Source organism: Dermacentor albipictus, chromosome 5, assembly GCF_038994185.2.
Source record: "Dermacentor albipictus isolate Rhodes 1998 colony chromosome 5, USDA_Dalb.pri_finalv2, whole genome shotgun sequence".
Lineage (NCBI taxonomy): Eukaryota > Metazoa > Arthropoda > Arachnida > Ixodida > Ixodidae > Dermacentor > Dermacentor albipictus.
Window position 1 is genome coordinate 64364025 of NC_091825.1, and position 13108 is coordinate 64377132.

General features: G+C 48.7%; 1 protein-coding gene across 1 annotated transcript; it reads left to right on the forward strand.

Annotated features, from left to right (window-relative positions):
• The first annotated feature begins 2440 nt into the window (after positions 1–2440).
• Positions 2441–9407, forward strand: LOC139059891 (uncharacterized). The gene is made up of 2 exons (XM_070538430.1): positions 2441–2847; positions 7229–9407. Exon 2 carries the CDS (start codon positions 7760–7762, stop codon positions 9281–9283), a length of 1524 nt encoding a protein of 507 aa, XP_070394531.1. The 5' UTR covers positions 2441–2847; positions 7229–7759; the 3' UTR covers positions 9284–9407.
• The last annotated feature ends 3701 nt before the right edge of the window (positions 9408–13108 follow it).

Here is a 13108-nt window from a genome sequence, read left to right on the forward strand (position 1 = left end):
TGCACAGCACTAACTGCATCTTTAAATTCAGCAATTCAAAGAACATTTCGTTCGATGGTGCCTCCGTACTTACGAAAAGTACGTTTGCTTTGGGTACCCGGACATCATGGGTTGCATTTGAATGAAATGGCTGATTCTCTCGCACGAACTTCCCTGAACGGCCCTATCATATCTGTTTTGCCGACATTGGCTTATGTCACCGCGGCTAGGTACAGAAATTTCGCTATATCTCAAAACTCTGCAATATCCATGCTAACACCCTCTTCTGATTTCCACCATCTTGGCTTCCCATGAAATACTAATTGGTGTCCTTCAAGGCAATTGGAAGTTTCCTTTACAAAATTGAGATGTCGCATACCTCTCTAAATTTTTACTTACACAGGTCTGGTCTCGCAGTGTCCCCTCTATGTTCTTTTTATAGTGAGCCTGAAACTGTCGAACATTACTTTCTCTCGTGCCGCCGCTTTCTAAGACAAAGGAAACTATTAGAATACTCATTTACTAAACTTAGCCTGTCGCTAACCTTGCCATCCATTCTTTCTTTTGGGGCGACTCCACTGGGATCCAGCCACAGGGATGCTTTTCTGGCAGTTTACAATTTTTTTTTTTTTTAATGCGAGGATAAATGCCTCAGGGCATACAAGGGTATGGGATGGGGGTGAACAAGGATGATTAAATGAATGAAAATAGATTTGCTGACCTAATGAAGTCCAAGAGGGATCGATAATGCGGTCCCTGCGTCCAAGCAGTGTAATGGCTCAGATTATGCGGCGAGAGTCCCGCTGCTGCGAGGTGCCGGAGCCTCGTCGGTTTCAGAGCAGGGCAAACCCACAGCAGGTGGTGGATGTCGGCTTCAACGTTTGCCGACTTGCAGAGTGGGCACTCAGGACGAGGATATAGCTGGCGAAAGTGCGGCCACTTCCTAGTCACGGCAGGAGTGAGGGCAACCCCGACCCGGATCCTCCGAAGCGCAACCTCCTCTGCACGGGTAAGACCGCGGGGAAGGTTTACCGCACACGGAGGTATGAGAGCACGTGTGCGGCGTCGGAGGTGCTCCTTTCTTGTTAAAAGGACGGTGGCATCATCTAGGTGAAAGAGTTGAGGCGGTGACGATGGAGAGGTCGTTAGACGGGTCGCAGAATCCGCACGGCTTTGGAAGCTTAGAAGGTCGCGTGGGATCCACTCGACAGATATTGACTGCGGGATGCGTGCTGCCAGAAGATGGATCTGTTGGCATATGTCAGGGCTGCGACTGACGCGTCGCAGAAGCCGCGTCGCCTGGAGAGCATCAGTGCGGATGACGATGCGGGCCGTGGGGACCAAGGGAAAGGCGGCCACAGAGCACAACGCTTCTCGGACAGCAAGGAGCTCAGCACAAAAGGAGGAAGGAGGTTCTTGGACTTGAAACCGGGTCGTCTTATTAAGGGCAGGTGCGCATGGGCAATAAATTGCAGTGGTTGTTTCACAGCCCTTAATGCTTGCATCAACGTAGAGGACGATGGAGCCAAGCGGCAGGTGGGCATCTTGATCTACAATTCGGTCACGAAGCGATGCCGCCGCGTGAGTTGATGTCGGGCGATGTATATCAGTTGGCTTGTTGTCACTCAGCTGTACAAAACTCCAGGGAGGAAGAACTGGCGATGGTGGTGGTAGAAGCGAGTTCGAGAAAGCGTAAGCCCTGAGAGCACTCGTTGCGTGTGAAAGGTTGGCCTTAAGCCTGCGAGCATCACGCCGCTGCTGCACCAGCTCATCTAGTGTGTTGAGCTGCGCATTTTCTTGGAGAGCCACGATCGGGGTGATTCGGGGAAGGCAAGTGATGACCCTCATTGCCTCGCGATTAACAGCCTCAAGGCGATCCCATTGTGCCCTCGTCAAATGCTGGAATTGGGCTTGATAAATAAGGCGTGGCAGTTTACAATTTCATCAGAGACACAAAAAGAGTACCTTGCTGAATTTCTAAAATTATCCATAATTTATATTATTTCATTTCTTCACGTTTACTTATTTTATTGGAATTCCCAACAATAATTAATTAAACTTCTAATTTACAGTACTATCGTCCCACGCTTCACTATACAAATCTAGATTGTCTCTACTTCTAACCATACGGAAAACCGCCTGCTTCTTGGCCAATCCCCCATAGTGGGTACGCGCCACTCTCGAGGCCACAAGACAAGACAAGACAAATACCGCTCTCCGCTCTTGTGTCCAGTGAGCCGTGACAGTATTTTTTGCTCACACCGATTTCTTGATGGACACGAAAAATGCACGGAACCCTACCCATAAAGAGTGTCGCTGTAGCAGCTAATGAATAAATTATTAAACAAAGAGCGACGATAGAACCCGCCAATCGAGGCACACGAGGAAGAGAAGAATAGTCACGCTCTGCATTTCGAACGTGCCACGCGGTGTAGCAGCTGCAGCACCGCCGGCGTCGAAATCGGATCGGCTTCGCCACACCGGTTGTTGAAAGCTCCCGGGAGCAACTTGTCCTTTCCGAAGCGCGCATTCACCCGCAGAACGACGTTCAGGCGCCCCGGAGGCCGGGTCGAGTTGAAGAGCGTCGCGATGCTAGAGGCCGGCACGAGGGCTTCCTGCAGCAGCAGCAGCAGCAGCGACAGCAGTTCGAGCTCTTCGGACGCGGACGTGGACCCGGTGGGCGGCGGCAGCCGCGTCGCGCGGCCGGCGAAGCGGCCGGGCTTGCAGCGCCTCGAGTTGCACGAGCTTCACGAAGTGCGCCAGATGCAGGCGGCGGCGCGCCGTGCTGCCGATGCGGCGGCTCGTGGCGATGGCGCAGGCACCGCGCTGGACACGCTAGGCCCCGCAGAGCCGGCGCCGATGAACCAGGTCAGATAAGCACGTCGAGCCCGAGAAAGTTAGACCAGCGTGTGTCGTGTGCGCATGTTGGAGCATACACAGGGTGTTTCAGCGAGAACTTTCAAAAATCTTTAAAAGGTGCCTGTGCTTGCCTAATCTGCTAATGAATAAAGATCCATTATGTTTTAACTAATTGCAATATGGCCCATATTGCAATTTACAAATTATAGCCGTGGAATTGGCAAGGCGAACGATCCACTTGCAACGACTTTCCAATATGACATCAGTTTCGATATATAAATTCCCGAAGATTGTGGAGAAATGCATTGGCGTTTCAGTTAAATTGTTAAGACAACGTCGTTTCATGCACTGAAGTACGCAATTAACTGGAATGCCAATGCATTTCTGAGCAAAGTTCGGGAATTTATATCTCGAAACTGGTGCCGTGCTGAGAATTGGTTCCAAGTGGATCCGCCTTGTGAAGTCGACTGCTAGAATTTGTGAATGGCAATATGGGTCATAAGATAATTAGGTAAGATTAGTTAGCGGATTCTTGTTAATGAGCCAATTTTCAATTTCAGGTTTTTGGTAAGGTAGTGTCCGCAACTTCGAGTAGACCGGCTCATAAACTAGAATTGAGTCATCTGTCACAGGCAACCTTTAAAAACGTTTCAAAGTGTTCGCTGAAACACCCTGTATGTAGGGTAACGATATCGGGCGTTTACGCTGAAGCGATGCGCAGTTGCGCTGCTAAGCCCGAGGTCATGGGATCGAACCCGGGTGGCTGCCGCATTTCGATGGGGGCGAAATGCAAAAAAAAAAGCTCGTGTACCGTGCATTCAGTGCACGGTAAAGTGGCCCAGCGGGTGATAAATTAATCTGGAGTCTATCGCTACAGCGTGCCTCATAATCAGATCGTGGGTCTGGCATGAAGAACCCAGGAACATAACATCATTATTATTTTTTATTAGAACGATCGTTTTCTTCAGCTTTTTCGTCCACCTTGAATGGTTGGACGATCTTGCACAATAAACAGTGGTAGTATACCCAGTGACGCAAATTGGGCCACTAAATATGCGCTGGCTGATGAGCAATGTATGGGGCTCTGGTTATATATGTGCCCCGGATAGACAACTTGCCGATAGCTGCTGTCTGGCCTCGTAGACAATTTCGGCACTGCTTATGTTATATTGGTATGTGCCGATTCTCGGCCAATACCACAGAAATAATATACCAAGGTGACGGAATGCGCATGTAGGTTTAAATGGATTAAAGCAAAAGCGCTATCTCTGGTACAGACAACTCTGCGTCGAGCGGGACCACTTGATGGATAGCCATAGCAACAAAGTTGTTACAGCCAGGATACTAGCGATAATGGAGGTTATTCTATAGGGAGTTTCAACTGGGGAGCAGTGATTACAACAAGATACAACGTGTCGTAGTATAATTCGGCATTGTGACTGACAGTGAGATTGCCACTTCGTGTGTGTACTGGTGCACCCGTAAGGTTTCTTGATCCACGAATAGCGTGGAGTTATATAGAAGGTTACACAAGAACCCAATCGCTGACTTTGACAATAATATTCGATGGTTTCTGGCGCAAAAACGTTTTGGTGCACGTTAAGTGAACGCCAGGAGGTGCAGAGGCCTCCTCTAACGCGGCGCCCATCATAGCCCTGCCGTACTCATTAAGGTCCATAGCTGGTAAGGCAACATCTTTGAGAGAACTGCGTGTTTGCCTGTCCCATCTTTTGCACTGTTCCCTTCAATGACGCAGCCACAGTGTTACTTTGGGACGTTAAACGCCATGCATCAATCAACTAAAAGATCAATTGCGGGCTACAGTTCGTAAATTGCAATATGTACGACAAATTCTTCCGTTAAAAACTTATTAAATGAAGCTTTCTTAATAAGTCTATTATGCACTTTGATTTATTGCGCAAGTGATGTCCGCCTCCTCGAGCAAACCAGTTCAATGATTAGAAATGTGCTTTCCCCCACAGGAAACATTTAGAGCGCAGCCCTTAGACGCCCGTTCATGCGTTGAGCGTCGGAGTGCCTCGGCGTCCCTCATAGTCCCTCGTAGCCGAGCAAACGAGCAGAGCGAGAGAGAACAGAGCAAATGCGCAGTGTAGCGGTGGACGAAAGGCGGAGATAGCGAAGAGAGCGCGAGGAGGAAAGTGCAGGAGAAGGTTACAGTGAAAGCATGAGGTGGAAAGCGGGAGGAGGAGAGTACGGCGAAAGGGTGAGGAGCAAAACAGGGTGCCGCACGAGACTACGAGGTGACGCCATAGTACCAGAACGCAAGCGTCGGCGTCCTTCGTAACCGAGCGAGAGAGAATGGCAAAGGATGAAATCGAACACGGAGCGCAGCGGTGGACGAAAGACGGTGGTAACGAAGAGAGCGCGAGGACGAAAGCGGAGGAGGAGTTTATGACGAACGCGTGAGACGGAATGCGTAGTGCCTCGCAAGACGGGCTCTGCGACGACGATGGCTACTAGATGGCGCCAGAGTAGCGTGCGTCGTTTGTTCACCAATGCCGCCACTGACACATGTATGAAAACAAAGCGCTGCATGAGCGGAGGTCTGTCAACGGCGGCTGGTGTGAATCGCAACCACTCGTCACCCACGCGCTGCCTCTCTAGATTTCCTGATTAGCAAGGCAGTTGCATTACACTTCGCTCCGTTTGCAGCGTGCCACACGAGACAGCTTGTCCGCGCCAGTCAATTGTATCACGAAATGAAAACACATATAGAGCTTCGCTCAAATTTTGCGCTAAGGAGTATCGTAATCGTCCGTGAATTAAAAAAAAATGTTAGCATTCAACCGTTTAGACGCTGTGCACTGTCTCTGCGGTCGGGAGGACTACGTACAGCATCAGTTCTGTCATCATTGTCCTCCTCGTCTACACCAAGATGCGTGAAAATGTTTAAGTCCAGACCGGTCTGTGTGGGAACCAAATGGTAGGAGAGTTTCAGGAAGTGATCGCGGATGAGCATGGCATCGATCTCAATGGAAGCTGCCATGGTGACTCCGACTTGCAGCTGGAACGCATCAATGTCTACTACAATGAGGCTTCCGGAGGCAAATACAGGGTCCTGAATTTTTGGGTGCGCGCATTAAAAAAAAAGATTTTCCGCTCACCGCTGCCATGTTAGTGCTCAAATTTTGCAGAATGATTGCATGTTGGCGTCGACGTAATTTAGTATAACACTTGGCATAGTTAGCTGCCTGGTTTCTAAGAAAAAAAGTGGAAATTTGTCGGCGCTTAAGGGGATGCGAGCTGCTACGGCGACGGCGCAAGCATAAACTTGTCTCGCCATCTGTCGTCATCTGTCGTCATCTGCATAAAGCAGAGTTTCAGGACGGGTAGTCGCCTGTTCCAGGAGCGCGCAACACACGGCAGCCCTCTCTGAAACGCTGCTTTCTGTAAATGACGGCAAGTGGCGGTACAAGTCCATGCCAGGGCTGGCTTCTCAGACGCCATTTTTCCCATAGTGGAAAAAAAGTTTCTCATTTTTGTCTTAAAAACAGGCGATTAATCGTGCTAAGTGTTATACTAAACAAAGTCGACGCCAAAATGCGATCGTTGTGCATAATTTGAGCAAGAACGGTGCATCGGTGAGCGCAAAATCTTTTTTTGAACACACGCAGCCAAGTATTCAGGACTGTGTACCTGCCTCGTGTCATCCTGCACCACGACTTGGTAGCGACGGCGTTTCCCGATGGTAATGCCTTTCGGCGCTTTTCGTGTTCGTGAGTGGCTTTGTTCGACACTTCGCCCGCGGCGGAGCGTCTCTTGACCACTCAAGAACACGAAAAACGCGAAAGCATTACCATCTGGAAAAGGCACCTTTCATCTTTTATTCATCTGGAGGGGCGCGGTTAACAACTATGTTAAGGGCCACTACACAGACGGCGCCGAACTGGTGGAGTCTGCTCTACGTTGTCCGCAAGGAAGCCATGTGTTCTGACTGCATGCAAGGCTTCCAGCTGACCTGAGATATGCACGGTAGCAGCGGTAGCCATAATAGTCTACCGCGGTGGTATGATGCCCGCAGCTGTGGTCAATCACGAAATGCATTTACTTAAGGAAACTTTGTGAACACGACCCTTGGCCAGTGTGTAGCTGCATAGATGCTGTACGCCACCGCTCTTAATTTGAGCCCGTATCACAACAATGTCGCATAGACATGGCGTATTGGGAAACGAAATAGTGTTCTGTGTTATTTGATTTGTTAACATTCATCACCATTAACAATAGAGTGCGCCCGAACAATACAATTGCTACTACTATTAGACTATCACTACTGCTACCAAACACGTAATACTGATGCTATAGTAAAGGCCTCTGCTCTCATAAGCTGCTATATAAAGCGAAGTCCCTGCGCCGACATTTACATTCGCAGGAAGGCAACGACGTCGAAGTAGTGGTTCGACCAGGGAATTGGTACATGAACCGGAGATTCCAAGCAGTGCTTTCCACCACGGCCATCCTCTGCAGCGTCGCTCTTCTGATTTATCTTGGCTCGACTCTATGGATTCGCATAAAGTACCGCGACATTCTCCGTGCCAGCACCCGAAGGGCTTATGCAGAACATGCGGACCTCCCCCTGTTTTCAGGCTGCGACGAAATGGCATGCCAACTCTTCCTGGCAGCTATAAGAACTTCCATCAACAAGTCTCAAGACCCCTGCAAAGACTTCTACGGGTATGTCTGCGACGGCTGGAAGCATGAACACCGTCTGCTCTCTGTTGTGGACGCGGCTGAAGATACAATGTACAAACACGCGCTCAACGTTATCCAACAGGCTTCCTAGGACAGCCACAACAAGGCTCAAGCCGTTTGGTCTGTCACAAGCGTCGAGAAAAAAGTGACCGCCCTAGCCAGGTCCTGTATTGAACTTTCGGAGAGCAGCCTGCAAGATCTGAGAAGGTTCATGTTCGAGCGTCACCTGCCATGGCCCGAAAAATCTCGCTGGGACCCACTAGCGATTCTGCTCGACCTGTCTGGAAACTGGAACGTTCATCTCTGGTTTCAAGTCAGCATCAGACTGTCTCCACTTCACTATGGTAGCACCGAGCCGGTACTGAAGATTGTTCCCAGCGCCGCCTTTCGCTCGTGGATGGCTACCATGCGTGCATTCGCCGGCCATCCAACAGGGTCGGCGCCGTGGCTTCGCTACCACATGTACGTTCGCCAGATGCTGCGCCTGTTCGACGGTTCAGAGTCGGCCTCTGGCGAAATCGTCTCAACCATCGAGGCAATGGACAAGCTCACACTAGAAACGCTGGGACCTGCCATGAATGTGCCTGAACCGAGAATAGTGCGCATGTCCATCCGCAACCTTACCGAGACGGCGACTCTCCTCATCGGAACCGGTCGCCTGGTCCTCCTCTTCAACGAGCACTTCATGTGGGCACGACGCTTCTCGCCCAGCGATATCGTGCAAGTGGAAAACCTGGGTCTGTTACGGTCTGTCGTCTACATCCTGGGACTCAATACAGAGACGCAAGAGGCGTTAACGCTGAGCCTGGGACTTCGCGTCGCCAACGAGCTGGGCTGGATGGCGCACAGAGAAATCGCGGACGTCACGCTCGAGCTCTCAGGCCTGCCTCCGTCGGCTCACACGCGCCGCTGCCTCGTCCAGATCGAAAGTACCGTGGGTGTCGGATGGCTCAGTCTGTTTCCCAAGCATCAGGAAGCCGAGTCCTTCGTTCGAGACGTGAGAGACGTTCTCATCGATGACGTGGCACGTCGAAGTAAGGCGTTTCTTCAGCTCCGTGCCTATAGTACTGCTACCCCGTCGAACAGGGACAGCTTCCTGGCCAGCGTGCTTCCAGAACCGTCACGCCGAGCTCGCTTCTTCATCGACTGGCTGAATCTGATGGTCGGGCGCTGGCGGCTACAAGAGCGAGGCATCACCAATGTTCTCAAGCCGGGCTCCTTGCTCAGCCATCGATGGAGTTTTCATGGTGCTCTCACGGTTACGGAGGACTACTTTGTCTTTCCTTTCTACCACTCGGACCTGCCGTCAGCTGTCAACTACGGCGGCGCTGGCCGGCTAATTGCTGACGAAGTGCTCAGGGGCCTGTTTCACGAGCTGGCGTACAACCAAAGCCGCAGTCGCAACAACCGAGGCCGCACAGGGTTCTTTGAACATTCGAACTACACCCTGGCGTCAGATTGGCCCCCGTACCACGTTGACACCAAGGCTCTCCTGGCCGCCCTGTCTGCGTATAGAGTAGCTGTCGTGCAAGACTTGAGCAGTGCGTACGCCAGGCTGTCGAGCCTCGCGCAAGACAGACTTTTCTTTGTGTCATCGTGCTACGCGCTTTGCTCAAGCGGCCACTACGTGGACCCGTTGTATGGAGACGCGAGGCGCCGTTGCAACGAACCCATTAAGCAGCTGTCAGAGTTTGCAGCAGCATTCCGGTGCAAGGCGCCATTCACCAAGCTTTAGATATGACTTGAGTTTCCTTTTTTTTTTTCGTTTTGGCTTATTTCACTCGCATATATACGTTTCTCAATATGCCAATGCCGGGCGCATACGGCTTATTAAACACTTGTGGAGCATCGCAGCACCATATGGGGTCTCTTTGATGCGTGGTTAGTTTATGTATGCTCTAAAAGATGCCGTATCCTATTTGGGATACTTGACAGACCGGCTCGATACTGCAGTGTCGATTATGTATCGCGGTCGCACTTTCACAACCGTCAGGTGCGCTAGGTATTAAGGGTGTGTGAACATTCGAAGCTTTCGAATAACGAATCAGTGTCCTATACGATTCAAAGACCGAGTTGAATTGTCGCGATTGGTAAATGCGATTATTCATGAAAATATTTTCGTATATTTGAGAACGTCAACCGCAGCCAAATAAATATAAAATTGGAGCAAAAATACACTAAATTTTCACCCGCGCTGGCATAGTGCAGACATAACACATGAGAACATGAGGCTACGTTACTTGGGTAGCCATACTTCACACGCTCTACAGCGATCATTCGCACTCTTTTAGGAGCCTGTCCATCTGAAGACACTATTCTCGTACCTCCTAATGCTCCATTTGTGCTTTATTAAAGCAACGCTTCATAACGTATTATGACAAACTTCCTAACTTTAAGACTACTGGGATGTGAATTTCGTTTTATAATAATTGTAATATACACTGTTCATGGTTCGAATACTATTAGAAAAGTATGAAATTTTTTATTCGATTTGCTTATGGCACTATATGATTCCTATTCGATTCGATACCGAAAATCAATACTCGTACACACCTACTACATGTATGACATCCCACACGACTTTCTGAGCCGTTCGTGACACCGGAAAAACTTTAATCACGCCACTGGATTTATTTTCATGTTTTAGATTCAGATTCGGATGGTTTCTTGTTCTTGAATTCTTTCTTATTTTTCTAGAAATTCTTTTTTCCAGAAACATCCCGTTCTTCTAATTAAAAAAGAAATTGCAGCTCACACCTTACGTTGACTCTCGACGACAATGCGATTAGCATTCAAGCTGTGTAGTGACAGTATTTCGGAAGTCGCATTATTTGCACCTGTGGCGTATCACTGCTTTTCGACAGGGGAGGGGACAAGCCTTCCCCTTTCCCTCCCTATCTCTCCTATATGGTATATATTAAGAAAATTTTGCTTCAGTTGTACTTTTTGGACTTTCCAGCATTCCGCCGAGAGTGGCTGCATTCAAAAATGGGGGGGGGGGGGGGGAGGGGCTAATGAAATACTTTGCCCCACACTTTCGAATATGGGGAGGCAAGTGTTCCCCCCTCGGTAGATACGCCTATGACAGGAACACATGCGTCAAAGGAACAAACGCGTGCGTGTACACAAACAAATAAGAATATGCGTATGTTTTAAAGATCGCTTTTCCGCATTTTATCTTTACGCGAAATAAATCCTGAACTGCTAAAGTCGAGCGTCATACTTATTTTGTTCTTACAAAACATCATGACCAACATTGAATAAACAAATAAGGAAATTTCTTGTATATTGAAGACTCTCGTCCGTACTCTTTTCTAAGTTACTAACTTTTGTAAGGTCTCTGAATTCCCCTATATATTAACCTGGTATTAGGGCATTTTCATCATATGTCCAATTCAAAAGTGTCTGAGTTCATGAGATCTGTGGGCCCAGAAGACCTTTACGGATCTGTCTAAGTGAGGTCAAGTGAACCCGGCTGAGTAGAATTTGGTGAATCTCAGTCCGAGTGAGCCCAGCTAAGTATAGATCTGGCGAGCTTGATTACCAGTGAGCCTGACTGAGTATAGTTCTGATGAGTTTGAGTCCGCGCGATCCCGGCTACGTAGAATATCGGTGAGTCAGAGACCCAGCGAGCTCTAAGCAAAAAAATATAATGTGAGTGAGTCTGAGTGAGCTCCGTTTATTTTGCTGACCTATGTTCAAGCGCCTATAATGAAAGAAGTGTAGCACGCTTTGACAATAGGAATGACACTAGACAACAAGTGTTGCAAACTAAGCTCGCGGATCAAGCAGATGGTTTCACTGAAATTGTATAAAACGTATGGTAAGAGAATGACGGTAGCCTTTTCAGCGAGAGGGTGCGGTTGGGGAGGGCGGATAACTTTTTTATAGGTGAGGATGGAGGGTGAGGAAGGGCGGTCAAAATTTTCAATCCAATGGTGAGGTGAGGAGGACACTGGCATAGTGAGGGTGAGGGAGGAGAAGAAAAAAAAATGAAGGCATATGCCCACCTCTTGTCGCGGCGTAGTGGTTTTGACGTTCTGCTGCTAAACCGGAGGGCGTGCGGTATCAAATCCCGGCAGTGGCGGCCGCATTTCGATGAGGGCGAAACGCAAAAGAACGCCCTTGTACTTTTCATTATATTGTCACGTGGTGGTGACGTTAAGAACACAGTAGCAATACTGTGATAGACAAAACTAACTTTTATTGGGCGAACCTGTGCCCACAAAACAGGCTACACTTATAGCACAACGATAGCGGCGAACACGGTCGGCGATCGTCGAAAATCTGATCAGCGGTTCAAGCGCGTCGGCTTTTATATACAATCGTCGAATGTTCCAGACTAATCGTTGTGACCCGCGTGCCTTCCATAAAGTTCTACATCATTCGCGTCAGGCGAATAAATCAGATAACACAAGGTTCGGCAACAACAGACTGCGGATAGAAGCATCGATAACTTTCCAGAAACTTCGAATACATGCAAGCGCGTCCCGCGCTGTGCGATAAGATTTGTTAGGCGACAAAACTTGTCGCCCGATAAAGACAAGTACACGTGTCAATATGCCCATTAATTAAAGAAACCCAGGTGGTCAAACTTAACCCGCAGTCCCCCACTACGGCGTGCCTCATAATCACATCATGGTATTGGCACGCAGAATAATCTAGACTTTAATTTATTAACTCGCCTTCATTAAAAGAAATTCTTATTCTAAGAGGAGATAATAAAAAAGGGAAGATAATGAAAAAGGCGGCAGATCTGCACGCCCTATGGAAATCGATGTTATGCGAACCAGTGCGCTGCGAGTCTACCATATAGATTAACGAAACGACCATGAGAGCACCAAGGCGTAGGCGGCTGTTTCATGGCCTAGATGACACGCATGTCATGATATTCATCTCATGCCTATCATTTATGTTCATCATACGCTCTTGTCATACTATGCCAATTTTGGTACTTATCAAGTTCACGGAACGACCATGAGAGCACCAAGACCAAGGCGGCTAGATAAATGCTGTGAAAGTGGCAAATGTTGCCCATGAAGTGCTTTGCATTTAAAATGATCTATGGTCTCATCCTCTGCACAGATTGGGCACAGAGAGGAGGGCGCAGGCCAGCCCTGTTATAATAAATATGTAATAATGGTGTTTGCCAACTTAATCAGGTAAACATCACTTCAGTTTTTCTGGTGGTAAATGAATTTTTGTGCCGAGGGGATAGGACGTGTGGATATTCGGGAAAAACTGCTGTAGTTGGGTTCAGGATGTCTTGAGCAATTGCATATCTACTGAATCTAGCAGTAGTTAAGTAAGCTGATGTAGGAAGTAATTAATGACAGGACAGGGCCACTGAGGGCCGCTCTCGCGAGATTTCCAGCCATTTCGTTCACCGATAATCCCTTATGTCCAGACACCCAAAGTAATGTAGTTAAATTTATATGGGCAGGCGCGATAGCGGAACTTCCTTTTCGCCATTTCATAGACTGCCGCGTCCTACAACGGTAACTGCGGCATCTTTGGTACTTGCCTTGAGCCGCGACCCAAAGAAGAAGAAGAAGTAGCT

What these genes read in the sequence shown, in the direction of transcription:
- LOC139059891 (XM_070538430.1), top strand. Translation starts at nt 7,760, where the DNA reads ATGTTCGAGCGTCACCTGCCATGGCCCGAAAAATCTCGCTGGGACCCA.